Source organism: Schistocerca gregaria, chromosome 2, assembly GCF_023897955.1.
Source record: "Schistocerca gregaria isolate iqSchGreg1 chromosome 2, iqSchGreg1.2, whole genome shotgun sequence".
NCBI lineage: Eukaryota > Metazoa > Arthropoda > Insecta > Orthoptera > Acrididae > Schistocerca > Schistocerca gregaria.
In genome coordinates this window covers 632,301,812-632,329,776 of record NC_064921.1, presented here as the reverse complement: position 1 = coordinate 632,329,776, position 27,965 = coordinate 632,301,812, and the positions used below count along the sequence as shown (strand labels likewise).

Below are 27,965 nucleotides of genomic sequence, written 5' to 3'. Positions count from 1 at the left end.
TCCTCAACTTACCAAAGGATTCACCAGACTTCATTTTCAAACAGGATGGAGGTGTGCCCCAATGGCATCATAATGTTTGAGGATTTTTAAATCAATCCCTTCCTCTGTGATAGATAGTTTAAAGGGGAAATCAAGGACTGGTTCTACACTTCTGGCTACCGAGATCCCCAGATCTCTTGCCCTGTGATGTTGTCTTGTGGGGCTATGTTAAAGAGGCTGTTTACATCCCACTTCTACTAAAAACTCAGGCTGACCTTTGAAGCTGTGTCTCTACTGCAGTGAACGCCATACTACAATGGATGCTTTTTTACATGTGGGAAGAGTTTGGCCATCACTTTGTTTCCCATGCTGCAAAGGGGGGACACTTTCAACAATCAGTGACAAACACACAACTAAGAGAGCGCAACTGTGCAAAGCATGCCAACACGAAATGAAAGTGAGTATAGGCCACAGTAAAAAAAAAAAAAAAACAATCTGGACCAGGGGTACCAAGTGACTGAACTTGGAGTCCATGAGGTTGCACCATGAAATATATGCATCAAAAGGTGCTGCTCAATGTACACAACACTGCAGCCACTTACGATGGAGTTACAGACCATCTTGATCCTGAACAGTTCCTCATCTGGTGGGGACACCAAGTCCTTTTCACCTTTAAGAGACACATAGAACAAAAAATTCCCTGGCCTATGCTGGAGCCACTGAGTAAAGGATGGGGGCAACATGGATCTTCTCCAGAGGCTCTGCCTGGTTACATACTCTATCAGGACATCAGGGCATGTGACAGGCTGAGGCTCCACCAGAGACTGGTGATCAAGAACTGATACAGAGGGGGTGGATGGAGACGGCAATTTGTGCTAGCTGCACTGAAAACGGGGAGAAGTATTTTGCTTTCATCATATCCTGCCCTGTTCCATCAGATCCTTCCCTGATAAGCAGGTCTCCTGGGTGGTAGGTCTCTCCGGTCATGGGCTTAAGTTACATGATGAGTGGCACATAGGCTGTGGGAAAGTTCTGTGGGTGCAGCTTGCTGGGATCATAAGTTGACTTGTCATTCGTGCCCATCCTGTGGGTTCTTGTGTGCCTGAGGTATGGTGCCAGCTGCTTAGCTGGACGCGTGGCATAGGCTAGTTCACCTGGTGTCAGGCACTACTGAGATGTAGCAATTATACAGGGTGATTCATGAAGATATGCAAATATTTTAATATGTTATTGTACAAGTAAAACTAAAGAAAAAAGTTCATAAACGATAGATAGGTCTGTCTTCGCTAATACAAAGCCGTCGCAAAACTATATGAGGTTAAAGTAAAGCATGATTTCCATTTATTTTGTTGTTATTTATCTGGTAATCAAATGAAACATGTCCCAGATGTGTATCTGCAGTAGTTTTTCAGAACACCCAGAGAAGCAAAGACATTATTTTGTAAAAATTTTATTCTGCCCAATTTGTATTTTAAATTCCAGAAAATTGTAAAAAGTTTTCAGCAGAAGTTATAGAGTATTTAATTTTGGAAAAATGATGTTAATAACATTGAAACTGTATTAATGTGTCAAATAATCTGCTTTTATTTATACCATAGCACACATGAATTCATGTCAAACCAGAAAAAACAAAGCTCAGTTTTAAGGAAGTTGTACAATGTACACACAATTTCACAGTACATTCACAATAAATGTTCAAAAATGTCTCCACTGAGTTCAATGCATTTAACTGCACATTTATGAACAGATTTTGTTGCTTGTTTCAGTTTCACAGGGTTATACTTAATTTCGTCTATTGCATTCATAATGCGAGCAAGTAATGCCTCATGTGTATTGACTTTGTCCTCATAAACTGTCTCCTTCATCCAGCCTTGTACACAAAAATCCATTGGTGATAAATCAGGTGATCTGGGTGGCCACAGACGTGTAGCACCACGACCAATCCATTTCTGGGGAAAAATGTTCATTTGAATGTGTAGTAATGGTGTTGGTGAAATGTGGAGGCACTGCATCATGTTGAAAATACATTTCCAATTGCGTAGCAAATGGAACATCTTTGAGCAAGTGGGGCATTTCTTCCTGAAGGAATTGTAAGTACATCTCGCCATTTAGATGTCCTGGGACATATTGAGTGCCCATACTGATTATGAACAGTAGGTAGAGATTCTGTCCCACATAACATGGTCCAATAAAGTGTGTGTTCATTATACCACACCATACATGTATGCTAAATTGCTGCTGGAAATTGCATTGCAGTGTTGCATATTGGTTTGCTTCAGACCACATGTGCTCGTTATGTAAATTCTTTATACCATATTGAGTATACTGTGCCTCATCAGTAAATGTAATGTATTTGTCTAGCTGCCGATTAGTATTTAACCAGTTGCACAACTCCAAGCGAAGGGCAGGATCTCCCGGATGTAAATGATGCACTTTTACTTAATAGTAAAGATACAGAGTATTGTACTTCAGTGTACACCATACCTTAAGATTGTAAAATACCTAATCATTGATAGATATGTCGTGTACTGTGTAATGTACCCTCTTTCATCCGGGGTGAAAATCAAATATCAAGTGACAAAATTTCAATTCATTTAAATGCTATTTCAAACCCTGAGATTATGATGATCAATTGACGACGATCTTAAGCTTAATATTTAGACAAAAGAATGATACATCACAAAATACTAAAACTAATTAAAATACCTTACCTTTAGATGCTGAATTTGGTCTCATTGTCTTGATTCTCGTCATGGTGCGTTCCATCCATCTAACATTGTTAATATTAGGTCCGGGTCTTTGTGTGCTAATGAAAACTGGTACTCGCTTTTTGTTTTACAATTGATTCTTCATTTTTATTAATTGAACTTTTTCACAATAATTTCCATCTTCATATCACATACTGTTTATAGATACTCTCTATATAAGACGACACACTTCCTTCCATACTCCCATCAACAGTCCACCTCACAAAACCACGCTCTCCCCACAACAGTCCAACTAACTCCCTCCAACAGTCACCTTAACAATGTCCGACTCTCTACCTTTCACACATGAATGTCTTTGGCTCACACTGGTGCCAACATATTCTCCAGAAATAAACAAATAAAGTTCACATTATAGAATAATATAATAAAAAAGATTTGGGCAAAATTAAATACTACATACAATAATATTAAATTAAAAAAATCATAGAAATGAAATTGGAGCACTGAGCCTGCAAGGGCAGATGCGACTATAAGGGTGGTATCGCACTCTTCAGTAGTCCGTTACATTACAACTGGTACCTGGGCTGCATTGAACAGAATCTGTAATATCCTCATCATCATCTTCAAGTATTGAGTGCTCGTACTGATAATGAAGGCTAAATAGAGAACCTGTCTCCCATAACATTCGAAATACCCTGGCTAATTGTCTGTGCATTTGGAATCCTCCAAGTTGAACATTGTACATGATATTCATTAACTGCTGCCGTAGCATTACCATCACACTTACCATAAATAAACACCATATCGGCATATTCCTCCACTGTAAATTTGAAAGGCATCCCTATTTTATAAATAATCTACAAACTACAACAGTTACTATGTGATTTCACTCAAATTCACTATTGTTATTATGTTCTTCACTGAACAACACAGAAAAGTAACTCACTTCAAGGTTAGGAAATGACTGAAACAACTCACTACTGGTTGCCAACAATGACATAAACATTTCTACATTCTTAAGGGAAAGTAAACAAATGTACTTGTATAATAATCTTTGCTTCTCTGGATTTTCTGGCAAACTACTGCAGATACATGTCTGGGCCATAATTTAATAGATTCACCAGACCAATAACAACAAAATAAATGGAAATCTTGCTTTACTTTAACCTCATACAGTTTTGAGGTGGCTTCATATTAGCAAAGTTGCTAAATTTCAGGCAAAGTCTTTTATTAGCTGTTACTCTGTAACTAAACATTTGCAGACCTAAGTTTATGTGAACTTTTGTTTTTAGTTTTACTTGTAGAATAACATTAAAATATTTGCATATGTTCGTGAATCACCCTGTATGTTGTAGTCACCTCTTATGGGCCCCCCCATGATGCCTTGTGTCCATCCAGTGTCCACATGATGTATGTGTCCAGACTGCGAAACCTTTCAGATGTCATGACATGGCCATGGGCCAGGAGAACATGGCACTATGCACAATAGGTTGAAGAGATCATGTCACCACTAGCCATGTGTCATTTCTGCCAGACTGCACTCACTGATTGGAGATGCTCAGAAGGACGTTTAAAAAAAAAAAAAAAAAAAAAAAAAAAACCATCTCCTTTAATTGCAACTTGAATGTCATGATGAACTGCTCAACAATGCAAACTCTGCATTTGATGCTGGATGGAATGGCACAGTGGTCAGGTGCTGAATTCCTCTGCGGAGACAGAATGCTTCAAAGTCCTCATACACAAACTGGCAACCATTGTCCTCTTGCACACCTTTGAGAGCAAAAATGACAGCTAAGACCCAAATCGTAATATGCAATGCTGTGAAGGACAACTGAGCAGCATGTGGGAAATTAGAGGAGGCTTATCACCAAGTCAAATGCCCTCTAGTGATTGGTGTAGTCCACATGCACCTGATCCCATAACGCAAATTTTTGCACCATGGCTGCCTGGTTGTGGGTGCTTGCTGAACAGGAACAGTCATAGAATCATTTGCTGGCCAAAATACATGTCACCAGTCCTTTCATGTGGGACATACCACAATTTGATGCATGTATCATCCAAAGACATGTTGGTACGCTGACTGTGGAATACAGTTTGGCAATTCTGATCATCTTTACTGAACAGTAGGACACCTTTTACAGTGTTGTACCAATCATGAAGTTTGAAATACATCTCGAGCACTGGGTCTGATCCCACAGGAAAATGTTCTGACCATTCCTGCTGAACCATTGCGATTACTCTGTGCAGAAATTGATCCTTACTTGTAGCTGCTGCTAGTTCCTATGCTGACAATGAAAATTCATTGAGGGTATCCTCAGAGCACTGGTCCAGTAAAGCTGTGAGGATGGGTCATGAGTCATGCTTGGGAAGCTCAGTTTGTAGAACACTTGCTCACATAGGCAAAAGTCTCAAGTTCAAGTATCAGTCCAACACACAGTTTTGATCTGCAGGAAGTATCACATTAGTACACACACTGCTGCAGAGTGAAAATTTCATTCTGCAAACATCCCCTAGGCTATGACTAAGCCATGTCTCCACAGTATCCTTTCTTCCAGGAGTGCTAGCCTGCAGGTTTTGCAGGAGAGCTTCTGTGAAGCTTGCAAGGTAGGAGATGAGGTACTGGCAGAAGTAAAGCTGTGAGAATGTGTTGTGAGTCATGGTGGGGTAGCTCAGTCAGTAGAACACTTGCCCAAGACAAAGGTCTCTAGTTTGAGTCTCGGTCTGGCACACAGTTTTAATCTGCCAGGAAGTTTTGAGATCATATTGGTTAGATTGTTCTTCTTTAAATGTGTGAGTATTAATGATAAGTTTGATATAACATGAATGAGTTGTATTATTGTATAACAGTTCATGAACATTAGCTGTTAATTGAATGATTTATAGCTGCTGTGATTTGTTATCATATACCGGGTGGCTAAACATTCCCTATTTAACATGTTATAACAAGTAAATTAATTATTGTAAAAGGACCAAACCTGGTAGCATCAATGTCAAGGACATGGGGAAGAGAAATAATGCAGAATCATTTCATTTGAAATACATTTAATGTGCTGCTATGGTGCATCATAACAATTATGTGCCAGTACTATTGCTCCTACAAAAGGGGCTCAATATGGTGCCCATCAGTGTCAAGAAGAGTCAGAAACCACAGGATTGCACACAGCAGAACAATGCATATCCGCAGGTATGCTGGCTACCTCTCTTGATACGCTACACTTCAGATCAGCACGTGTGAATGTTACCCTAGTAAACACTGTCCTTCAGGTAGCCTCACAACCAGAAATCAAGGGGAGTGAGATCAGGCGCTAGTGCCAGCCAAGCATTTAGAAATGATTGGCTGATGATTTGATCATTTTCAAATGTGTTACAGAGAAGCAGGTGAATTTCATGAGAGATGTGTGAGGAAATGGAGAGCATAGTCAAAACATTGTTGTGTGTCCTGAGGTGCAAGCTGCTGTGTGATATGGATCTTGTACAGTTACCATTTGACAGTGGTTTAAAGCACCTCCTGTACAGTGCAGCATGGGACGTTCAACTGTCATGACATAGCACCTGCACTGCCTGGTGATTGGGAATTGCACACAGCATTGTCTGCCATAGCAACAGCGATTTCAGAAATCCACCTGTGGTGCAACTGGTTGTCGGCCTCTTTCCGGTGTGATGTCCAGTTCTCCAGTTGATTTGAACTTCTTCATCATGCACTGCACAGCAGGTGGAGAAAGAAGACCCTTCTGTAATCCTTTCAGCTAGTAATATTCTCAAAGTGCAGCTACAGCATTACTGTTGTTTTGATAATATAGCTTCACTAATAACACTCTGCTCCATCTGCAAAGTCACATGTTGACACATCAAGTGCACTGTAACTGATCAGGTGTATGAGACTGTAATTATAATGATTGATCACGGCACCTGGTGGCCATAGATGGAACTGGACGGTGACACTGTGACACATGGAAATCATGCAACTCACACTCTGCACATTGATGCTTCCAAGTATGGTAATTAGTTTCCATTTTATAATGTGTTAAATATGGAAAGTTTAATTATAACCACCTAGTATGTAAGCTTACTCTTATCCCTAAAGACAGTTCCCATGTATGAAAGTATCAGTAACTTCATGCTACCTGCAACTTTCCCAGTGAGTGTGAACCCATCACCACCTTGGCTCCGTGCAGTGGTCCATGTTGACCTTGGCCTTCATTCACTTCCTAAGGACACTACTCCAGCCTCGCCCTATCTTCTTCAGTTTCACGATGTTTGAATGGCACTTTCAAATAGTACCTTTCTGTTCACTGATAGCTCTCAAACTGACTGTGGTGTCAGGTGGGCTTCATTATTGGTGCCAACATTTTTTGGTATTGGCTTTTGGAACACTGCTCAGTATTGAGAGTGGGGCTCTTTGCCTTGTATCAGGCTACCCAGTACATCCAGTCATGAGGCTTTTCAATTGCGTCATCTGCTCAGGCTCTCTCAGCAATCTTCAAAGTCTCTGTGTGCTGTACACTGTCCGTCTCTTAGTGCAACGGGTCCAGGAAAGTTGTGAGATGATCACTCATGATGGATAAACAAACAAATTACAGGTGAAAGAAGTTGTACTGTTTATATTTGATTGTTTATAAATGAATCTTGTTTCTATGTCTATTTATTTGTCACAATAAAAGCATGTTGCTACTCCTGCTTCAATGAGTATCGTATTGTATTTTTGCAGATCCTAAAGACATACTTAAGAAGACAAGTCCTACTATAAGAACCCTGAAATGTCCTACTTCCAGTGGTGTAACTGAGAAAATAGGTAATTAGCTTCTTTTGTTGTAGCTATCATGTCATTGACCTTTGTTAGTGGTATGGAATGAATACTACACAATGTACTGTATTCCTTGAATATAAACAGTAGCTCTAGTAGTTTCAGAGAGACGAAAATGATTGTAGTAGCTTCCTACATCAGTGCAACTTATTTTATTTTGAAACAACTGTATGTTTGTGTTCATCTATTCTTGGGATACCATTTACAGTCTTGGAGCCCTCCTTGTCACACACACACACAAAAAAAAAAAATTATCACAACTTATATTACTGAATATATTGCTAATAATTAAAGTAAGTTTAAGAATATATTTAATTTGGCACTATTGAAAGATGGATGTTACATGTATCACATTATGTGGTTCATTTGCAGTTGTCACCCTCAACAAAAGATTTCAGGATATGTCACAACTTGGTGATTTTCTTCTGTAAACCATCATTGTGACCCTGAAGCTGGCTGTAATCCTCAAAGGATACATTTGTTATGTGGGTCATAAGTGAGGTGGAAACACATAACTTCCATCACTATCTCTCAAGGCAACCCTTCCTTGGTGTGAAAATGGTGATGGGTTTCGCTTCTTCAGGATTTACAGGAAACCTATGAGCACTGTCTCTGCCATATCACAAAAATGGTATTTTATGCCCTGCATACATTGTGCCAAAGGGCAAACAGAATTGGCAATGTAGGCCTCTTGCAGGAGTTTTTGTAGAAACTTTGCTTTCCATTCACAATCAGTGCTTTGATAAGAAAACACTAGATAGCTCTATCAATAAAGCTCCAAAAGTATCCCATCTTAGTGTTCACAGCAGTAGTCACCTTTAACAAAATGTGTCAGGATGTTTGACTTGGTGCATATGTTGTTTTGTATGAAATACATCAGGCTGTATATGCCTTAGTACAGCTGAGAAATCCAGAAAAAATGGGACTCTTCTCTCTCACTCTCTCTTTTTGTTCCAGGAGAAATCCAGGGAAAACCCAAATTTTTTTTATGATTCCAGGAGCTTTTCATCATTTTAGTTTTCAGTTATATTTTTTGTCATTTTTACTAGTAAGAACTGATACTAAGACAAATAATTTTACTTTAGCCTGTTACTGCAGAATAATACTGCAGCAGTAAAACATAAATGAGAGACTAAAACTAAAACAGAACTTTAGTTGCAAAGAGAATGTGCCATTTATAGCAACAAAACACAGTGCACATGCAAGAGTCTCCAACAGCGAAATGTGTCGAAGGCATTAGGATGGAGACTATGCAGTACTTTCTAATAATGAGAATGATGTCACAACTATTTACATTTCTAAGGTTGCAGAAAAATAGTGGTGCCTTCCAAAGCAAATTTCCTTTTACACAAGATGAATTATGTTACATGCTGGAATGTGTGATGAATTTCTTAAATTGTGGAGCATTTGACTCTCATTCAAAACTTAACATTTTGAGGACTAGTCACTTACAGAAATTTCAGGCTCAGAAGATCATCCATTTATGCTCTTATTTAAAATTTACTGGTGCATTTGTGTCTGATATATCTTAAAGGGTGACATACACTTAAAAAGATCAGATTCATGGCTAGTTTTTCATATTTATTTTAGTTCTTTTATAGGCTACAAATTACACAATCTGAATAACAATAGCAAAGAGTATTGGGTTGTCTCATAAATTCGTTCATTTTGCTCATGTGTTTCGTGAAAACCCAGCAGCCCCCCCCCCCCCCCCCCCCAATTGCCCAGTGTAACACAGTTATCTAACCACTCCTACAACATAAACGTCAAGAACCTGATGCGCCATAGGATATGTCAATGTATGTTTATGCCTGGTGTTGGGTGGAGTAGTGTGAATGTGTGTTTACAAACTATGAAAAGCAAGAAGGAACATTTCAAACATCTTATAATGTTTTATTATCAGAAGGGGAAAACTGCCTTACAATGCCAGCAGAAGATTTATGCTGTGTACGAGGACAATCCAGTAGTGGCTTGACCGTGCCAAAAGTGGTTTAGTCAATTTTGAGCTGGGTATTTTGTCCTAAGACACAAACCTTGATCTGGACAGCCAGTAGTTATGGATATGGAACAGCTTAATGACAAGATAGTCAACAGTCCACAAATGACAATGCAGGTGTGGCATTGGAGCTCAATGTCACATGTGCTACTGTAGCCAGGGACTTGAAGGAGGAACTGAGTAAAACAAATTGGAAGAAAGGTTCTGCTCTGTCTCTGTTGGAGTTGAAAATGCTCCCTCTGTTACAAATTTCTTCTGAATGAGACTATCACTTATGAGAGATACTGTTTGCTGTCGGATATTCTCAAGGCAGCTGTTGATGAGAAATGAATGGATTCGAGACATGATGTTGTCTTTCACCACAACAACGCTACACGACATACATCTATGGTGACCTGTCAAAAGCTGCATTCTTTTGAATGAAATATGTTTCCCCAGCCACAACATTTGCCAGGCATTTCCCCTTCTGACTTTCATCTGTTCTGTTCCTGAATAGCAAATGCCTCACCTCCTTGGAGGCCTGAGACCAAACTTTGAAGAGTTCATTAAACTGAAAACCCCCACATTTTCGAAGAATGTCATTAAAAGCTTCCAGAGAAATGGCAATATATTGTTGACAATAATGGTGTATACTACATGAAGTAAATAATTTGTTTACAAAACCAATCCATCTTGTTTAGTTATGTAGTGCAGGACCTTGTGTTGAAGAGTGTAAGCAGACAGGCCAGCAAACACTCTTTTGTAGCTGTGCTGCAGATAGGTGTGTTCTCAGTCATTCTTTGTGATTGCATTGTAATGGAAAGCGAATGACATTATGAGACAACACAGTATATTTATCCTTAAAAAATTAAAAAGTTTGAGGTGATTTCTTGAGCAATCTCATTTCATATGGAAAAGTCAAAGTGTTCTGTCATGCAGAAAGATACATTGCAATCAGACCAATAGCATCTTCTTCTTTTCTTTTCTTTGTTTTATCAGTGAATTGTCTTCTCTTCTCCAAAAATGTTATAAACAGCTCTCATGTTCATTATGGCTTCTTTTGAACTAATTCTATAAATAGACAACAGAAGACAGCAGCAGTCAGCTGACAGGTAGCAGGGCATCCATACCTTCCTCTCATATGAAATAAGTCCAAATTTTGAGTAACAGGTGGCTCGTACACTGAGAAAATCACAGCCTATGCTGTACTCTGATATAGTCTCTAATGTGTTAAGCATAAGAAAGAAACATATGTATTGAGTGCAACTCCTGTATTCACTGCTCCAACATTTGCTTTCAATCAAGACAAGTTTGCATTTAGCTCTTCCCTTCCACAATTTTTATGATCCTTTTTATTTATTTTTTATTTAAATACAAAAAACTTTGATGTGCAGTTTAATTGTCTTTAAAAAGTCCATCAATTACCCTTGTAATATTTGTCCTCCTTTTGTTTTAGAATAATAAAGAGATTTTCTTGCATAAAACTTTTGTCAGTTTAATTTTTTTTTTCTTTTAGGGTTTTTAAGTTTTTTAAATGTTAGTCTTGTCTTTCTTTATTTTAATACCTCATTAATATCTTCGATGTGGTCTATTTTGTGATCATTTTTGACTTGCCTAACCACATCCTTGGAAAAAAACAGGAAACTCTAAGTAACTGATGTCTTTTTCTTTTTGGATCAACTTCCAAAGTTCCATTGAACTCAGTTAATACATCATAATACAGGAACAAGCTACACATGAAATTTGAAAATGTTGTTACTATTGGCAAATTTTTCCAAACTTTTCAGTTAGATGTAAGTACAATTGACAATGAATGGCCTACTTAAGCTTATATTTTTTGTTTGAAGTGAATTTGGTTATGTGTATGTGTATCACAAGAAAAGTGTAGCTGTATTCCAAGGTCAATGAGTGTTGTGGTATTTTTTGCAGAGCTTAAAGATGTACCTAAGGAGTCTATTTGTATAAGAAGAACTGCAAAAAGTCCTCTTTTCAAAGATGAAGACAGGAAGTCAGGTCAGTAATTTCTCTTGTTGCTATAACAGCTTGTATCTTTGCAGTGCTATGGTATGGATGTTACCCATTGTGCTTTATTTCTAAAGTTTTTCTATTTTTTCTAGTAGATCCATGAGCTCCCTACAACATTGCAGGTTATTATGTTTGAAGATTATTTTATATTGATATTCATCATTTTATATTGATATTCATCCATTCATCATGTTTCTTAAGCAATCTTGGAGCACATATTCTTATTTTTTTATTTATTTATTTGTCTTACTGCTCGAAACATGTATTTAACATGCATGCACAATGTTATAATAATTACATTTAGATTATTGATACACAATATAAATAGATTACATGCTATTAAGTAAAGGATCATTTAAGTATATTTAACATAGCATTCCTAAGGTCAAATCATGTCAGCACCATACTGTATGGTCACTTCAATATAAGCCATTTTTTTAACTAATTTTTAAAATTCTACCAGAAAGCTGTTTCAGGTTGTTGGGCAGAGAATTAAAAATATTGCTCCCTTAATGTTACAAAAAAACTTCTTTTAATGAGTTTATTGACAATAACAAAAATCAATGTATGATTATATGGGGTTTGGCACTATTGAAACATGGGCAAAAGTGTATCACATCATATGGCTTGTATGCTGGTGATACCCTCAATAAGATGTTTTGGGCTATTTCAAAACTTAATGTTGTTTATAAACCATCACTGTGGTCCAGACACTATCTTTCATATATAGAGAATACATTTGTTTTATGGTTCTCACTTATCTCATTTATGGCACAAATTGTGCACTGACCTTCCTTGGTGTGGAAATTTACAAAGAGGGTAATGGGTCACTTTTATAGAGAAGGTACAGGAAATCAACAAGCTCTAGCTCCCACCAACACAAAAATGATTTATGTCCTGCATACATTATCGCAAAATGCACACTTAGTCAGCAATGTGGGGCTCTTGCAGGTTTATCTGTAGGAACTTTGCTCTGCATTCAGAATCAATGCTTTGATAACAAAACATTTCGTAACCCCACCACTGTAGCAATCAAGTATAACACATCACATGGTTTCTCAGCTATAGCAACTTGTAACAAAATATTTCCAGGGGCTTGATCTGATGGACATTGTGTTCTATAAACAAAGGTTGTGGCCCAGATACAGACTGTTGTACTTATCATGAATGCAGGGGACTTGAACAATGATCTACAGAAACTAAAATCTACATTTAGAGTCAACACTTATCACAACTTTAGAATACATAGTGCTATGGCACTATCACAAAACCAAATGATATTAACCAGTAGGTAGTGGCAAATATATTTTATTGGTTAAATCCCTCTTCTTTAACCTTTGACTGCCGTGGAAGTGTTAATACCCACCACAGCTACTGTTTCTGGGTACTCTCAAGGCATTTACGCATGAGGTACTTAGTGACAAGGTAGGGGTGGCCCAGCAGTCGCATTTTCACCCTGAGTGCTCAGCAGCCTTCTGTCGTTCAGCCTGTGTGCATTTGCTGCTGTGATCTTATCTTGCACACCATTGTGGTTGTACAGAGAAAGAACTCATGAAGGTGGTGATAAGCAATTACACCTGATACTTGTCATCACAGGGATAAAGAAATTGAAGTAGAGTATCATTCATGTGGCTGTAGTGCATACTGAAGGCTGTAAATAAACAAAAGATCTCACTGAAAACTGAAATAGTTAAACCATTTAGTTACTTTGTGATTACATCTTGTGACATAACAACAAACAGGTTTCAGTTAAAGCTGAGTGTCCCACATAGAATATTGTCCAATGACACATTTTTTTTTTTATTTTTTTTTTTTATAGATATTAAATACTGTTAAAAGACGTATATCTCAACATTAAAAAATTATTGTTATATCTATATCTCAATGATAAATATGTTTTGTGCATTAATAATATAGCAATATACAAACCTGTTTGCACGCTATCATTTGCTAAAAACTTCATTTCAGTATCTTGAACCGTTTATGAAATACAGCATTTGTTTCTACCCCATGATTCACGTTTCATATGGAAAGAACACTGGGCACAATTCACACAACCCTCCTGTACATACAAGAACTAGTGTCCTGAGAACAATGACATATATCACTCTGTTCTCAGCTTTACACTGTCAGTATCTTAGCTACATTTCTGTCACTCCGATCAGTAATGTAAAATGAACAATACATGAAGTCTACACAATATCTGTTTTTGTATCTGCAGATATCTTAAAATATCTTCAGTGCTTTATTTGGTTACTACAGTTGTGAATATATGTAGGACAGCAGGTTTATGAAAGAGTAAACATGAGGTTACTGAGATGAATCGAAAGTGACATCTCACTTTTGTCATAGGCTTCCTTGATGCTACTAAAAACTTCAGGACAAATGTAATTATTATATGTGAAACAAAATTGATATACCTGTGTGTTTGTCTATGGACTGATTAATTTCTAGATGAGTTTTAAAGTCAAAAACTTAAGGATTAACTTTATTTACAGTAGACTCTTGACTATCTGGCTCATTACTATTCAATCCCCGTCCTATCCAGACTACTCAATTAATATCTTAATAATACTTCTCCCTGGTAAAATGAGGGTTAATTTGTTGTATGTAGTCTTCTGTACTTGGCCAAAACTTTAGCAAGTCAGTGCCAGCTACAATGTTGTGTCCCTTTCAAACTGTTTTATCCATCTCATGTGCTTCTAGCGCATCTGGAGCTACTACAATTATAAGGTACATACTGTGTTGTTAGTATTGAATAAATTACCATAATCATTCTTCAACAAACAATATTTAGATGCAAAACTTCCTGACAGATTGAAACTGTGTGCTGGACCGAGACTTGAACCCTGCAAGGTTCACACAAGAGCTTCTGTGAAGTTTGGAAGGTAGGAGACGAGGTACTGGAATGTCACACCAAGCGGTCCAGGAATATTTAACATGGGAGAACCGGAGCATGTGGCAAAACCAATTCACATTTAGTGGACAGAACTCAGTCTGCCAGCACAGGCAGGAGTATAGGGTTGACAACAAAGTTATGCTCTCCACGGAATGTAGTAAGCATGTTTGTGGCAGTGGAAGGATTAAATGTGTGAAGTTATAACGTTGTGTGTGTTATAATTTGAGGGAGTGGAATTATATTATGACAGTTCAAGAGTATTAGATATTAACCACTGTGTAAAAACTTCTATCTGTTGTTACTAAATGTATCATCTTACTTCTAAATTTTTCCCACGAGTGATGCTAACCTTGGAATGTGAAAGACATGTGAAACTATCAGTATGTGCAGGTATACTGAGGTCCTTTTGTTTTAAGATGTGCTTCCCAGTTCCAGTGAGCTCATTTTATATACCTTGATACACCACTGAGTTACATATTGAATCAAGGCAGTCCGGTGTGCTAGCCAGCCTGTGGATGGTTTTTAAGGCGATTTTTCATCTGCCTCAGTGAATGTGGGCTGGTTCCCCTTATTCTGCCTCAGTTATACTATGTCAGCGATTACTGTGCAAACACTTTCTCCACATACACATACATCATAATTACTCTACCATGCAAAGATTGAGGTTACACTCATCTGGTGCGAGACGTTCCCAGGGGGATCCATGGGGGCTGAACCACACAATAACCCTGGTTCGATGTGGGGTGGTTATGGGGTGTGTGGACTGCTGTAGCTTGTTGTGGGGTTGTGTACCACTGCAGGCTACAGCAGGGATGAAGCCTCCTGCCATTTCTAGGTCCCCGGTTCCATACAATACAATATATATTAAATCTAAGTTTTGTGCAACTATTGGTAAATCTTCTCTTACTCATGCGGGAATAACTACCGATTAACAATGAAAGAAGTACTACTGTTTGTGTTCTGTTTATATTTGACGGTTTAAAAGCGAAAATGGTTGTTTCTGTAACTATATGTCATAATCAATGTGTGTTGATAATCCCAGTTCAATGAGTGTTATCTTTGTTTATTTATTTGCAGATTCTAAAGACATACCTAAGAAGACAATTCCTACTATGAGAACCAGGAAAAGTCCTACTTCCAGTGAGGCAACCAAGAAACTAGGTAGTAGATTTCTCTTGTTGCTATCAGATTTCACATTTTTAGTGATATGGAATGAATACTACCCAGTGTACTTTATTCCCTGAATATGAATAGTAGCTATAGTAGATTCAGAGAGAATAAGTTGATTGTAGCAGCTCCTGACAGGAGTGCAGCTTATTTTAATTGCAAATAATATTTTGTCTGTGCATCTATTCATAAGATTTCTTTTGCAATTTAGGAGCTCTCATCTTCATGTCATAAAAAACCTTCTTTTAGTGAGTTTATTGCCAGTAACTAAAATCAATTTAAGTTTATATGCAGTTTTGCACTTCTGAAACAGGGAGTTAATATGTGTTGCATTTTATGGTTAATATGCAGTTGTCAACCTTGGAAGAACATTTCAGGCTATGTCACAACTTCCTGATATTCTTTTGTAAACCACCACTGTGCTAGAAACTGGCTTTAATATAGAGAGAACACACTTGTAATAAGATTTTCACATCAATTGTAAACATGTAACTTCACTCTGGCTTTCGTTGTTGGGGAAGTTCACAGAGAGAATGATGGGACACACTTCCACAGAATGTATACACAACCTATGGGGATTGTCTCCCATCATCGAACAAAATGAAGATTTCTACGTTGCATAAATTATTCCAAAGGACAAAGTGAATTAATAATGTAGGGCTCCTTCAGGTGTAGCTGTAGGAACTTCGCTCCACATTCCAAATCATTTCCTTTGTAACAAAACTCTATAAGTGCTATGAATTTAGCTTCATGTGAACCCCATCACATGATTTCTTAGCTGTAGCCACCTTTAACAAAATGTTTTAGGATATTTGGCCAGACGAACATGGTGTTTTATAAACAATGGTAGTGACTCAGATACAGAATTTTATACTGCTCATGAAAGCAGGAGACATGAAGGTGGGTCAGCAGAAAATTTTGTGATCTGCTTTTGTTGTCAACGGCAGTGTCTGATTAGTCATATAGCTACGTTCCCCACACATTAGGAGTACTCATGACTTCATGTAAAACAATCTTTCAAGTTAGATATGTAAAGTAATCTTCCTGCCTTCCAATGGAATGATGGTGGTCACCAAATCGCCAATCAATAGTATCAATTAAGCTCATTTCTAAAAGTCAGCGCCACCCAAACCATACATTACCCTAAGGTGACAAAAGTCATGGGATAATGATATGCACATATACAGATGGCAGTAGTAGTGCATACATGAGGTACAAAATGGCAGAGCATTGGTGGAGCTGTCATTTGTATTCATGTGATTCGTGTGAAAAGTTTCTGACATGACTATGGCTGCACAATGGGAATTAACAGACTTTGAGCACGGAATGGTAGTTGGAGCTAGGCACATGGAACATCAATTCAGTTTCAGAAATCGTTATGGAATTCAATATTCCAAGATCCACAGAGTCAAGAGTGTGCTGAGTATACCAAATTTCAGGTATTATCTCTCACCTCGGACAACACAGTGGCTGACAGCCTCCACTTAGTGACTTAGAGCAGCGGTGTTTGCGTATGGTTTTCATTGTTAACAGTCAAACATCATTGCATGAAATAACCACAGAAATCAGTGTGAGATGTACAGCTAGCATATCCATTAGGACAGTGTGGTGAACTTTGGCATTTTAATAGCCTATGGCAGCAGACAATCGACGTGAGTGCCTTTGACAGCTGCACAGCATTGCCTGCAGTCCTCTCTTCGGCTCTTGACCATATTTATTGGACTCTAGATGACTGGAAAACTGTGGCCTGGGCAGATAAGTACTGATTTCAGTTAGTAAAAGCTGATGGTAGAGTTTGAGAGTGGTTCAGACCCCACGAAGCCATGGACATAAGTTGTCAATAAGGCACAGTGCAAACTGGTCTTGGCTCCATAATGGTGTGGGCTGTATTTACATGGAATGAGCTGGGACCTCTGGTGCAACTAAACTGATCATTGACTGGAAATGGTTATGTTTGGCTACTAGGAGACCATCTGCAGCCATTCATGGGCTACGTACAGTGAATATGGAATTTTTAGAGATGACAGTGAAACATGTCACTGAGCCATGGTTATTTGTGATTGGTGTAAGAACATTTTGGACAATTCAAACAAATGATCTGGCCTGCCAGATTGCCCACTGCTAATCCCATAGAACATCTATGGAACAAAATCAAGAGTTCAGTTTGTGCACAAAATTCTGCGCTAACAACACTTTTGCAATTTTGGATGTTTAAAGATGCAGCATGGCTCAATATTTTTGCATAGGACTCTCATTGACTTGTTGAATCCTTGCCATGTCAAGTTGCTGCACTACGCCAGTCAAAATGAGGACTTATACCATATTAGGAGGTATTCCATGACTTTCATCACCTCAGTATGTGTCGTAGGGTGACAACAATACAGGTCTTTCAGTGGAATTTTAATGCTGCCTGTCCTAGTAGTAAAACCCTTATCATTATACTAGGTTTCTATTCATTACCAGTAAGACTGCATTTATTTCTAAACATTGGAAAATCCAGAATGGAATATAACAATATTGTGAAAAGGAAAGTTGCCACTCAATATAGCAGAGATGCTGAATTGCAGATGGGTACAACAAAAAGACTGTCACAAATATTGCTTTCAACCAGAAAGCTCTTTGTCAAAATTAGATGACAAACACACACATACCCACTCATGCAATGCAACTCACACATGCATGACTGCAATCTTAGGCAACTGAGGCCACATTTATTTTTGTTAAGGCTACAGTCATTCATTCCTTCTCAAGTGTTTAGAGTGAAGCTTGCTTTCTTATTGGTGGACAGTTCTTGTATAATATTTTATAGTTCACGTTTCCTTCATTTCTTTTGTGACATAGTTTCTTTGCTGGTTACTGTGAAATACTAGGATACAATACTATTGTTTAAGAACAGTAGAAGATCTTAAGAGAGTGAAATATAATTTTATGTAGTGACTGCATAATTTGCTGACAGGAAAACAAGAAACACAGGAGAATAAGATAAGCTTATTGTTTTGTTTATGTACACTACCAAGTTTACTCTTCTTGTTTTAAAGCAGGTTTTATGTGCAATGTGTGTAACAGTATAGTTGTTAATTGTCATTGTGTGATCTGATAAAAAAAATTATCATTAGAATTCCTTTCCTTCCAAATACAGGAAAGATTTATTTGCCCCCTGGGACACCAGGGGCGGCATTGTCTTTTTTAAAACACCCATACAGTGACATAGTATTGAGTGCCAGGTTTCACAGTGTGGAGCCACTCATTCTGTTGGACACTTGTTTTGTGAGCATTTAATGAAAATAATTTCCCATGAGACACTAAACCATTAAAAATAACATGAATAGCTACGTAGCATAATGGCTCAAAAGCAAACGCTCACATGTTCAGTACTTACAGAATGGTAATTTTTTAATATCCTTATCAAAATGATTGTGGTCTTTATATTTTTCATCTAAATTGGTTTTAAAGATAATTCTCTTCTTAAATTTAATCTCTGGTCCTTGAATGCATCTTTTCAATCAGTGTATTAACTTTATAATTTTGTACAAATTTAATAAAGTGAATATGTATAAGAAAAAAGACTGCATTAAGCTAATGTTTATATTTTCACATAGTGCAATAATTATGTTTCAAATGTTTACATGGTGACAACCATCCAAGAAAATTTACATATTGTACTGGGACAGAGGCATGGCAGTTATATGGTTTGTCATACTTTTAGTGAGTCTAGCAGCCCTAGTTCTGTTCTATTGGTGTCAGAAATATTTAGAAGGTGCCGTGTCACTTCTCACTACTGCCAGTGTTTTTGTAATTGAAGTGTAGATGTGCACTTTAATTTCATGTTCATTGCTACAAATAAGTACCATGTATGAACATGAGCATGTTTATAATGAGCTTTCATGTAACATTGTAACTTCCATGTAACATTTCTACCATAGCATGTGATTGTTTGAAACATATGTTGTGAGCCTTGACAAAACAGCTTTGACCCCACAGCACCCATTGCCCCACCTAAGTTATGTACTCCTTCTCCTCTCCCTGCATAACCCTCTGGGCAAGGCTTACTAAAACTTTTACAGACCATAAATAGAATGTTTCCTCTGCTATGTTTAAGTAATAGACTGCTAATTTAAAAAAATAATATTATGAACGACTGATAAAAATACCATAATTATACTGTTTTAAGCAAAGATATTAGATGAGAAAAGAATAAAAGGACGAAAAAGTTAGAGCAAAATAAACAACTTTGCACAGTGATCAAAATAAGGTGGTTAAGGATTCAAAATAAAATGAAAAATGTGGTTGTATTTAAAACCAACTTAACTGGATAAAAATAAAGATCACAGTAATTTTGATTAAGATTATTAAGAAAATTAAACACCACTAGATTTGAACACACAACCTGCAGTTTAGTGTCTTTAGAGGTTTGCTTGCTTTTTGAAGTGAAACTTCTTTGGCCATGTGTAAGATTTCAGGGTCATGATGTTTTGTGACACATGCATTACGTGCGAGGTGGGTCACATCACAACCAAACAGAAAAATGATGATTGTGCATGAACTGTACAAGATAATTGCTTGCTGTTATGGGCTGTTACGTAGATCTTTTTGAGATTTACAATTAAGTACCTCAGAGAACACAACAGCTAAGCTGTGTTGATGTAAATGAATGAGTTTGAAGAAAATTTTGCTGCCTTTGCACTATTTTGCAATATGATGGCTAAACTGTAACAGATGCTGTTGTAATTTAAAAGTGTGTAACATTTTTGAGATGTTGATTAGAATTGGTGGTTTAATTACAACACACACATTGTCCCTTTTAATAAATGTATTCCAGATAAATGCACACATACACTGTACAGAATGGGGCTACTGTCACTTTTTATTGTTTATACAGATATGTTTTGCTGTGAACTACATAGCTGTCCCAAAGAGCACACACAGAAAAGAGAAATGTAAGCTAGAAATTCCTTTAGTTTCCAAGCACACTAGAAACAGCACTGAATTCAAATAATGGCCACTGCGTTAACTAGACAGAATAACAACACTTACCCTTGGTGGACTTCACTAGAAAGTAACTTAATAGTCTCACACTACTAAATTCTAGTATTAAACATAAGAACAGAAATGAGACAAAGCATGGATGACAGGTAGTCCAAATGGAAATAATACTTATTAATCTTAACATGTCTGTGAATTTCTCAGTTTCAATGCCACTGAGACCTTAAGTGAAAAGTGTCTGTCACATTTTCAGTAGTTGACACTTATTTAAACTTAAGAAAACCACCCTAGGCAGTCTAATGGACTTTATGATAGCACATCTTGAAATGGTTGGTCTTTTCTAATACACACTTTTTCTTAGCAATCTTAATGGCACCTGTGTTGTCAGCACTGACCTACAGTGGAAGTCTAACAAATTCAGAACACTTCGTTTTCATTTAGAAAATCTGAAAACCATTCCACCTCCTTATGTGTCTCGAAAAATGGCAATGTATTCAGCTTCTACTGTGGAGGTTGCTACAGTAGGCTGATTTTTACTTTCCAGTTAATGCTGCTCCAGCTAACAAAGTGGTGTACCCTGTTATAGACTTAAAATCAGCTGGGTCATTTGCCTAGTCAGCATCACTAAATGCAGTAGTGTTAGAACAATCAGCTCTGAAACATATAGTCAAACCCTTAGTTTGCTGCAGGCAGTGAAGGACCGTTTTACTCTGGCCCCAAGATAAATACATGGTTTAGAATTGAACTGGCCCAGCCTTCCAACATTCAAGGCAATATCAGGCTGAGTACACGTGGAAATATATAGCAAACAACCCACTGCCTTTAGAAACAATTTTTGATCAAATGGCTTTTCATTTTTGTCTTCACCAAAACACTTATCATCACATGGTGTAATTATGTCCTTGCATTCATGCATTTTAAATTATCTTAGTGTCTGCTGAATGTAACTAGTTTGGTTTAATTCCGTGCACTTTTGAGACAGACTGTTCAATCCGAAGCACTAGAATTAACAACATCTCAACCTTTAAATTTCTTGCATGCAGCCATGCAAATTCTTCAACTCATACTTCAACTACATATCATAATGTATGTTAGAAATAATATAGTGTACAAATCTACAGATGTAAAAAAAATGTTGTGTTGTACAGCATTTTGGGGCTTGTTGCATTGAACTCCTTGTCAATACACTGCCTATTTATGTTATTGCTGTATACAGAGCTCCCTCAGGAAAGGCGAGTGTGTTCCTCAAGCAAGTAGGATCACTTTTAACTTACTTGTATTCCAAAACCAAAGAAATAATAGTGCCTGGTGATTTTAATGTACATTTTCTTACCTTTAACTATGACAGAACAGAGTTTGAGAATGTAATGAATTCTTTCAATCTGACGGCAGTTTTTGACTTTCCCACCAGGGTAACAAAGAACTGTACAAGTCTGATTGACAATATTTTTGTAGATAATAATAGAATTGAAAATATATTTGTAACAAAAATCTTAAATGGTCTTTCTGTTGGAAATACACAATGTAAGTCCTGCTAACAAGAGCAGTTCTATCAGTAGACCATGCAGGTTAATCAACAGTGATAATCTGGAAACCTTCAGTAGGCATTTGGAGCAGTTAGACTGGGAGGCAGTATATCAGGCTAAAAATGTAAATGATAAATTCAACCTTTTCCTAAATGAATTTGTTACCCTTTTTGAAGCTGTATTTCCTAAGAAAATTTCAAAAAGAACAAACCGGTATGATTGTAGGAGACAGTGGCTCACCAAGGGAATAAAAACTTCATGTATAAAAAAGAGAATGCTTTATGTTTCACTAAGAAATTCTGATAAACCTCAGGATAAGGAGCACTACAGATTGTACTGCAACATCCTAAAGAATGTTATTAAAAAATCCAAGAGTATGTTTATCAAATGCGAATTTGACAAATCAAATAATAAAATAAAAACAATCTGGAAGGTGGTAAAAAGGGAGACACGAAAAGTTTCAGAGGATACGGACAGTATCCAAGTGTGTCACAATGGAAGCATGGTAGATGAAGGGGAAATAGTTGCCAATTTCTTCAACAGTCATTTTCTGACAGCAGTGGATCAAATTGGATGTAAAGGGTCTATGGATGAAGCCATGAACCTTCTACAAAAAGCAGTTCACATAAAAATTAGCCTGATGTATGTACCCTGCGTCATGGCAGATGAGATTGAGAAGGTGATATGCCAAATGAAAAACAAAAATTCCACTGGTGTGGATAATATATACATCAAAGTATTGAAACATTGCCACAAATATATTCTTAAAGTTCTGTGTCACATATTTAATGAATGTGTAAATCAAGGTACTGTCTAATAGACTAAAATTTGCAGTTGTTAAACCACTCTTCAGAAAGGGTGATAAAGCAGAGGTTTATAACTACCACCCAATTTCATTGTTAACAAGTCTTTCAAAAATTCTTGAGAAACTTATGTAGAATAGAATCATGGCTCATGTAGCAAATATAACATCCAAATCAGTTGGGATTCCAGAAAGGTGTTTCAACTGAACAAGCCATTTTCTCATTTTTCAACCAACTCCTTGAATCAATAAACAAGAAAATGTCACCAGTCGGAATCTTTTGTGATCTGTCAAAAGCATTTGACTTTGTAGATCCCAAGATCTGTTAAGAAACGTAAGGCATTTTGGCTTAAAAGATAAAGTAGGGAAGTGGCTTGAGTCTTATCTAGATGACAGAAATCAGAAGGTAGTATTAAACAATTGTGCAAAGTCACCTACCAGCTCTGTTTGGGGTGCATTAAAATGTGGAGTGTCACAGGGCTCGGTGCTTGGTCCCTTACTTTTCCTAATTTTTGTAAATAACCTCTCATGGTGTGTGACCCAAGAAGCAAATTTCACCCTATTTGCAGATGATTAGGTACCGAACTGCAGTCTAGAGAACACTGCGATCACTATATTCCAAGAAGTTCTAGATTGGTTCACTGCAAATGGTCTGTCCCTCAATGTTAATAAGTCTCATTTCATTCAGTTTCAAACAGTAAACAAAAAATTGTAAAATGTTGAAATAAAATGTGGAGAGTGAAAGTTGTATCTTCCAAATTTCTTGGTTTACATATTGATAACAAACTAAACTGGTCTGTCCACATCACTGACCAATTCGCTCAATTGTATCTGTTTGTGACATGAAAACAATCAAAACTGCATATGTTGCTTATTTGCATTCACTTATGACATATGGCATCATATTCTGGGAAAGTCAGCACCAGCAAATAAAGTCTTTGTTGCACAGAAGAGAGTTATCAGGATTATGAGTAGAGTGCATCCTAGGTCTTTTTGCAGAAATTTATTCAAAATTATGCAATTTACATAATGAATAGTGTGTACCATGATCACAATACAAGAAGAAAACATGATTTCCACAATGATTTAAAAATCTCAGCATGGTATAGAGAGGAGTTCATTATTCAAGTAGAAAAGTGTTCCATAAACTTCCTGTCCATATCAAATCAGTCATTGGGGATATTACTAAATTCAGAAAAGAGCTAAAACTTTATCGTTTGGATAATTCTGTCTATTCTTTAGAGGAATTCTTTGATAATGTGTAATACTTCTTGAATTTGTGTTTAATTTCATGCTTTTCTGATAGAAATGATTATATAGATTAGCATATCACCTGTTGGCAGAATATGTTTTAGATGAATTACTTTAAATTAGTTTATGTAATCATCTATGTCATTACTGCACTATTATTTATGCAATCATCTATGTCTGTGTTATTATCTGAATTTTTGTGTGTCATTATTTGACATGTGGATGTCCTTTTTCATGTATCTTCTTATATATGTTAAATTGGTTGCCTCATGATCTTCTACCTGTGGCAATTACTGTAATAACCGGACATGTTCTACATCCTAGCAATCGATTTGCATCAAGGATCCACCAAACTCAAAAATAAATAAATAAAATAAATAAATGTTTGTAACTTTTTTAGCGCTGTTGAGCTCACACCCACTTACATCTATGCTGATTTCTTCACAATATTCTACTTGCTCAGTGCACCACTTAATTGTTTTTCATGGAAATCTGGGTACTCCCGGACAATGTGGTCTGTTTGAATGAAGGAGAAATGGAATCGGTTTCTGCTGAATGCGTTCTTTCCACCTTCTTGATTTTGTTTATGATGCTTGTAGTGGCTCCTGATAAACTTGTTTTGTTGCTGACCTTTGCCTTGTACTGCATCTGCTTTGGATTGTTCTTGGCTGTTGGTGGACTTGGCATTTAATTCCAGGCACTTCCCTTCTAATTCTAATCTTCTCAGGGAAACATCTGTGGTCAGTCTCTTTCTAAACTTCTAATGAGGTCTTCATACTTCTCCACAGGCACCTTGGTAAGTAAGAAGCTGGCAACTGTTTTGTCATCAGATGTTAAGTCCCTTTGCTTCATTATTGGCAAACAGTATCTTTCTTATATAGTCTTCTGTTGTCATATTGTCTTCTTCCTTGATATTTGCTAAGTCTCTCATCTTGGGTGATCTTTGTTCGCATCGAACTAAAACATGCTCATCACACTCATACATGGGTCCCATAATCAGTTATGATTTTAAAGTGTGCAACATAATTGAGATGTGCATGAGGATAGTAGACTGAATTACAACACAGACATTGTCACTGTTAATAAATGTATTCTACATAAACACACACTTACACTGTACAGATTGCCACTATCACATTATGGTATTGACACAGAGATGTTATGGTGTGAACTATACAGCTGCCCAAGAAAGCACAGACAGAAAAGAGAAGCACAAGCTAGAAATCCTTTTGTTTTCTGATTACACTGGAAATGATGCTTAATTCAAATGATGGCCACCACATTAATTAGACAGAATTACAACAGCTATAACTAAATGATGTAATGCTTAAGTGTAGATCCAAAGAGAAGTCAAAAGCATGGCGACCCATCTGAGAGGTCTTCTTCAAGCCAAAGAAAGGTGAAAATTATATTATTTGTTACTGATGTTATTACATGTTCTACAAGCCAAAAATGGAATGAAAGATATTGGTGAGTATCCAAACAACTTTGATTGTCATTATTGGATTGTGAATTGAAACAATGAAGTGCAATGTATGGGCAGTAATTATTTGATTACAGCAAAGAAAATAAATCACAATTCTGTCAAGTCATTTTTCACAAACAATGAATAAAACTCAAGTGAGAGATTGGTCATGTTATTCCAGATCCAAATGCTTGGATCACCTCGCAGTGGAAATTAATTGTGTTATTACTAATAATAGCCAAATTTGACATTTTTGTTGTCCAAAATATGAATATTCATGCAAATAAACAAAGTGACATAGATCATATTTGGGAAAACAACATGCAAGGAATTTATCCATCTAACTGGGTCAAGTATAAGTGATGATATCATTTGCAAACTGAGGAGATGCAAATATTATTCTGTTTCATTGGATTCCACTCTGAATATGTTGCATCTAAACAAACTGACTGTGATAGTGGACTATGTATGGCCTCTGGGCCAGTGGAAAGATTGTAAGGTGCTTTGACATGGAAGGCCCTACTGCTAGGCAACTTGCTGAAAGCTTACTAGATTTTTGAAATGAGAATGTCATTGGTACCAAAGGTCACTGTGGGAAATGCTGTGACAATGCCAGCAACATGGGTGGAAAGTACAGCAGCTTAGTAGCACAAACTAAGACAATAAATAAATATATAGAATATGTCCCTTGCATTGCACTTTCATTAAATTTACTTGGCAAGTATACTACAGAATACTGTACAGAAACATCCTTTTGCTTCAATTTTTTAAAAACTTCTATGCATTTATAGATTAAAAAAAATCTACTCACCAAGTGCTGGCAGAAAACACACATAAAAGAAGGTTGTAATTAGGCAAGATTTTGGAGCCAGTGGCTGCTTTTTCAGGCAAGAGGATTGAAGGGGAAGGAAGATGTGTGAAGGGAAAGGACTGGAGAGATCTAGGAAAAGGAGTAAATTTTGGGGAAGTCACCCTGAACCATGACTTTGATCAGTAACTCTTTCCTTCTCATCCTCTGTGGTCAAGTCTCCCCTGACCAACAGTACTGGGTGACTTTCACGACTCACCACATGTGCTGAGGAGGAAAGACTGATCAATCAATCCTTCCCCTTCAACCCTTCTGTGTGAAGAAAGAACCAATGGCTTGCCTAATTACAAAATTCTTTTATGTATGTGTTCTGCTGCCTCTTGGTAAGTAGATTTTTTATCTAACCAATTAAATTATTTTGTCAAAAATTGACTGTTTTTGTTGTTCTTTACATTTTTAACACTTTCAACCATCTACAGGGCCTTCTTTTGAAAACACTGAAAGAAATTGGTTCAGAACTCCTGTCTTTGAAAAGGTTGTCAGGCTTTAGGTGGTTGGTCTGAGCAGATGTTGCAAAGGCACTTGTATGTAGTTTCAGTATTATTAAGCAAGTTTTGGATGACATTTCTAATTACATGGATCAAAAGGTAGAGTGTTGTAATAAGGAATATGGACTAGTTTTGAAGATGGATAAGTTGATAATGGAAATAATGACTATCTATTGGAGCAAAATCATGCTTGCAAGCAACTAGCACATGGGTGCACTCATCTAATCAAGGGCTTAATATGAACTGTGCCCTTTATAAATAATTACACAATTATGTCCAAGCAGTGCAGTCCACATTTTCAGATATTCTAGCAAAAGCCAAAGTGGTGACTGGCTTTGAAGAATGATAGCAACAGACTTCAAGACAACATAAACAAAATGTGAAGTATTACAATGTCAGTGGCTCTACTATACTAATGAAGCTGGAGGAAATCAAACACAAATGAATTAAGGAACACCATGGGCCAAGAATGCCTAAATGACCTCACTTTAATCAACAATGAATGTAGTTTGCATAGACTTAATGTTATCTCTAAATTTGTCCAAATGAAATTGAGCAACATTTTTTGTAAAGTGCTGTTTTACTTATTTCCTAAACTTTTAGGTATAAAGCAAACCAAGGGCTTCAACTTCAATGGATCTCACACTGGTTTAATCCAGCATTGACCAATCTGCATGACAACTTAGGAACAGTATTATGGCACTGCATCATAAAAGCAAATGATACCAAGCATTGAATAATAGCAAATACTATTGTATTAGTTAGATATTTTTCTTTAAGTAGATGGGTATTAACATAACCAGAGAAAGTGGAATTATTCTAAAACAACTCATCAGCATTAGCTATTAAATCAGTGTGTAATAGCTGCAGCACTTCGTAATTTTTTGTATCAGCTTACTCCTATTCCTAAAGATCTCCTTGTGCGATGCTAACTTAGGAAGTGATGAATATTTGAAACTATCAGTAACTGCAGGTGTAATAACGTCTTTCAATGTTAGGATATGCTTCCCAAGTACCAATGAACT

At 37.0% G+C, this 27,965-nt stretch overlaps 1 protein-coding gene across 1 annotated transcript in view; it reads left to right on the top strand.

Annotated features, from left to right (window-relative positions):
• LOC126336283 (trans-Golgi network integral membrane protein 2-like) overlaps nucleotides 1-27,965 on the top strand; it is a 185,865-nt gene that overhangs the window by 44,389 nt on the left and 113,511 nt on the right. Inside the window, exons 3-5 of the mRNA XM_049999805.1 lie at nucleotides 7,396-7,479; nucleotides 11,396-11,479; nucleotides 15,468-15,551. Of these exons, the coding sequence (XP_049855762.1) occupies nucleotides 7,396-7,479; nucleotides 11,396-11,479; nucleotides 15,468-15,551 (252 nt within the window). The remainder of the gene's footprint in view (nucleotides 1-7,395; nucleotides 7,480-11,395; nucleotides 11,480-15,467; nucleotides 15,552-27,965) is intronic.